The following is a 2,537-nucleotide window of genomic DNA, read 5'->3' on the forward strand; positions in this document are numbered from 1 at the left end:
TGGCTTTTATATCGCACCAGTTGAAGGACAGGTGCCGGGGCTCTACTACTAGTGGTAAGGTTTCCGAACTAGAAGTTAGTAGTCATATGAAAAGGCATGCGATAGGGGAACGACATACAAGCTATCCCGCGCATTGTTTTACGTTTCACATGCGCCATAGCAAAGGTCTGGAAACGAGTAGCGGTCAGTGGCAACGTACGAAGAGACGTGACGCAAGCGAGCACGATTTGATGGCATCGACGGCATCTTCCGAGCTCAACGCGACGCGAGGTGACGCGTCCCGGGCGCACTCGGAGCGCGTGCAGTGGCCTCGAGATCTATCCGTGACCACTCGTGAAGCGTAAAGTACCTAACAGCTTGACACGATGGAAACACCCCAGATTTTTTGCGGATTTCTTGGAGAATACATCGTCATCCGATGAACGGTTGGACAATAGTTCGATAAGCGTCTGAGCGACGTCTCAGTAGTAAGTGCCCCTTCCCTTCTTCTGCCGTGATCTCTGTCCCAGCTGCTATCGTATAGGCTCGATACCAGCCGCCCTGTCATATAGGTAGCCATTCCAGCGTGCCGACCACCCTCCCACCCTCGGTACGCACCCCACCAACTACCGAGTAGACTGGTCACGAGTCTAGCTATTGTAGGCAATCCGTGCTTGTAGCCGTCGGCAGCCAGGCCACCTTATCAGGTTTACTGGCTTCTCCAGTTCTAGACTTATAGCGTTGACGCACGATTTCTGGATATTGGACGTGTCTTCGGGCGAGGCGTACTTGTCGGGTTAGCTCCTCAAGGCTAGCGCTGTGCAGGGTAATTTGCATCGTGAAATGGGAGGTCCGAGCTCTGAGCACCAGCTCATGACTCGACTCGACAAGCGACTGTCTGGTAGGGTTCTAGTGACTCGTCGTGCCCGATATGCTACATGTCGGCCTTCCACGTCTGCATGTCCGAGACGTCGGGATGGCGCCTAGATTGGCCCTAATATATTGTGGGCGGAAGTACAGCCCATATACTGCGCGTGACAAATCGCCAACCAACGCAGCATCCTTCGATGCCGGCAGGACCTGGTTCCTAAGCTTGGGAACCAGTCTGCCAGGCAGCCCGGGCTGTGGGAGCCACCAGGCTTCTTCGCCGCGGCGGATCCGATAGACTACGATCACGAAGGCAGCTCAGCGCATTACGCAGCCATGGGACGATATAAGAGAAGAATACGGGCAGGAAGTCATCATACATCCACTCCCGCCCCTTCGCCGAGAGAGGCGGACTTGCAGCTTTGTGGCTCTACACATTAGGCAGTGTGCACCGACCTCCCGATGGCATCATCGGCCGACACCGAGAGCGTGGCAGCTCCCCCGCCCGGCGGGATGCGCTATAGCACTCGGGATGCCGAGCTCGACGAGAAATTCTACGACGACGCCGAGACCGAGTTCATCTCTGAGCTCACAGGTATCAAAGACCCGGATGAACTGAAGAAGCACGTCCTGCAGGTCCAGCGCGAGGTTTACGCGGTGAGTACCCTCGATTTTCGACGCTCCGGGGATCTGGGTCTCCACTAGTGAAAAGCCTAATTAAAAGTAAACTGTAGGTCCACCCGTACCCTTGTATACGGCTCTGCGGCTTTGTGAAGTGAGTCTCCACTGCAAAGCGACTGCCTTGCTGCTTGCTTATTGAGAGTTACAACTGCTACCAGAACGAGGATATCTCGCTTCCCCACCTACAAGGATCTCCTGCAGCTCGGAAGGGACCGCCCGGGCGCACTGTTTCTCGACATTGGCTGCGGTGTTGGCAATGACACCAGGAGGGCCGTTTTGGATGGATTCCCAGCCAACCAGATCGTCGCCTCGGATCTCCATCCCGGTGAGTGCACCCTAGACCATCTCGCAGCTCCGAGACATTTAGCTGAGCGTGTGCACGACAGAGTTCTGGGACATAGGCCACAAGGTGTTCAAGTCCACACCCGAGTCATTTCCGGTCAAGTTCATTGCAGGCGACGCCTTCGACGACTCTTTCCTCGCGTACGGCGGCCCCATTGCAACCCCGGCAGCGGGCAGTGAGCAGCCAACGGACCTGTCCGCTCTGACTTCGCTCACCCCGCTCCGCGGGAAGCTGTCGGTGATCTACGCCTCGTCACTCTTCCACCTTTTCGGCGAGGAGCAGCAGAGCGAGCTCGCGCACCGCCTCGGCTCGCTGCTCTCACCCACGTCAGGCTCGTTCATCTTCGGGGCACACCTCGGGAAGCCCGAGAAGGGCCTATTCCTTGAGAACATACGTCCGAACATCCCTGAAGGCGTGCGCATGTTCTGCCATAGCCCGGAGAGCTGGAAGGCGTTGTGGGAAGAGGTACTTGGGGAAGGCAAAGTAGAGACCAAGGCCGTGCTGAGGGAGGTCCAGCGGCCGGATATGCCAGAGGGTGTGATGGCACAATTCATGATCTGGTCCGTTAAGCGACTGTGAGGCTGCGGGAAGATCGCTATTCTACCGTTCAGGTTCCTAGATTTCTTGTTTTGGCGTAACAATAATCCCACGCGGTATCTTCTGACAT

The 2,537-nt window shown here is 56.4% G+C and overlaps 1 protein-coding gene across 1 annotated transcript; it reads left to right on the top strand.

The window, feature by feature from the left end:
- The first annotated feature begins 1,237 nt into the window (after positions 1 to 1,237).
- On the top strand, positions 1,238 to 2,537 carry PHACADRAFT_266025 (uncharacterized protein). The gene is made up of 4 exons (XM_007402510.1): positions 1,238 to 1,503; positions 1,581 to 1,621; positions 1,686 to 1,852; positions 1,914 to 2,537. The coding sequence occupies exons 1-4, from the start codon at positions 1,309 to 1,311 to the stop codon at positions 2,447 to 2,449; spliced, it is 939 nt and encodes a 312-aa protein (XP_007402572.1). The 5' UTR covers positions 1,238 to 1,308; the 3' UTR covers positions 2,450 to 2,537.

Source organism: Phanerochaete carnosa (assembly GCF_000300595.1).
Source record: "Phanerochaete carnosa HHB-10118-sp unplaced genomic scaffold PHACAscaffold_205, whole genome shotgun sequence".
NCBI classification, from domain to species: domain Eukaryota; kingdom Fungi; phylum Basidiomycota; class Agaricomycetes; order Polyporales; family Phanerochaetaceae; genus Phanerochaete; species Phanerochaete carnosa.

Coding starts and splice junctions, on each gene's coding strand:
- PHACADRAFT_266025 (XM_007402510.1), top strand. CDS start 1,309: ATGGCATCATCGGCCGACACCGAGAGCGTGGCAGCTCCCCCGCCCGGC. Junction 1,622..1,685: donor CGGCTCTGCGGCTTTGTGAA/GTGAGTCTCCAC, acceptor AACTGCTACCAG/AACGAGGATATCTCGCTTCC. Junction 1,853..1,913: donor CGCCTCGGATCTCCATCCCG/GTGAGTGCACCC, acceptor TGTGCACGACAG/AGTTCTGGGACATAGGCCAC.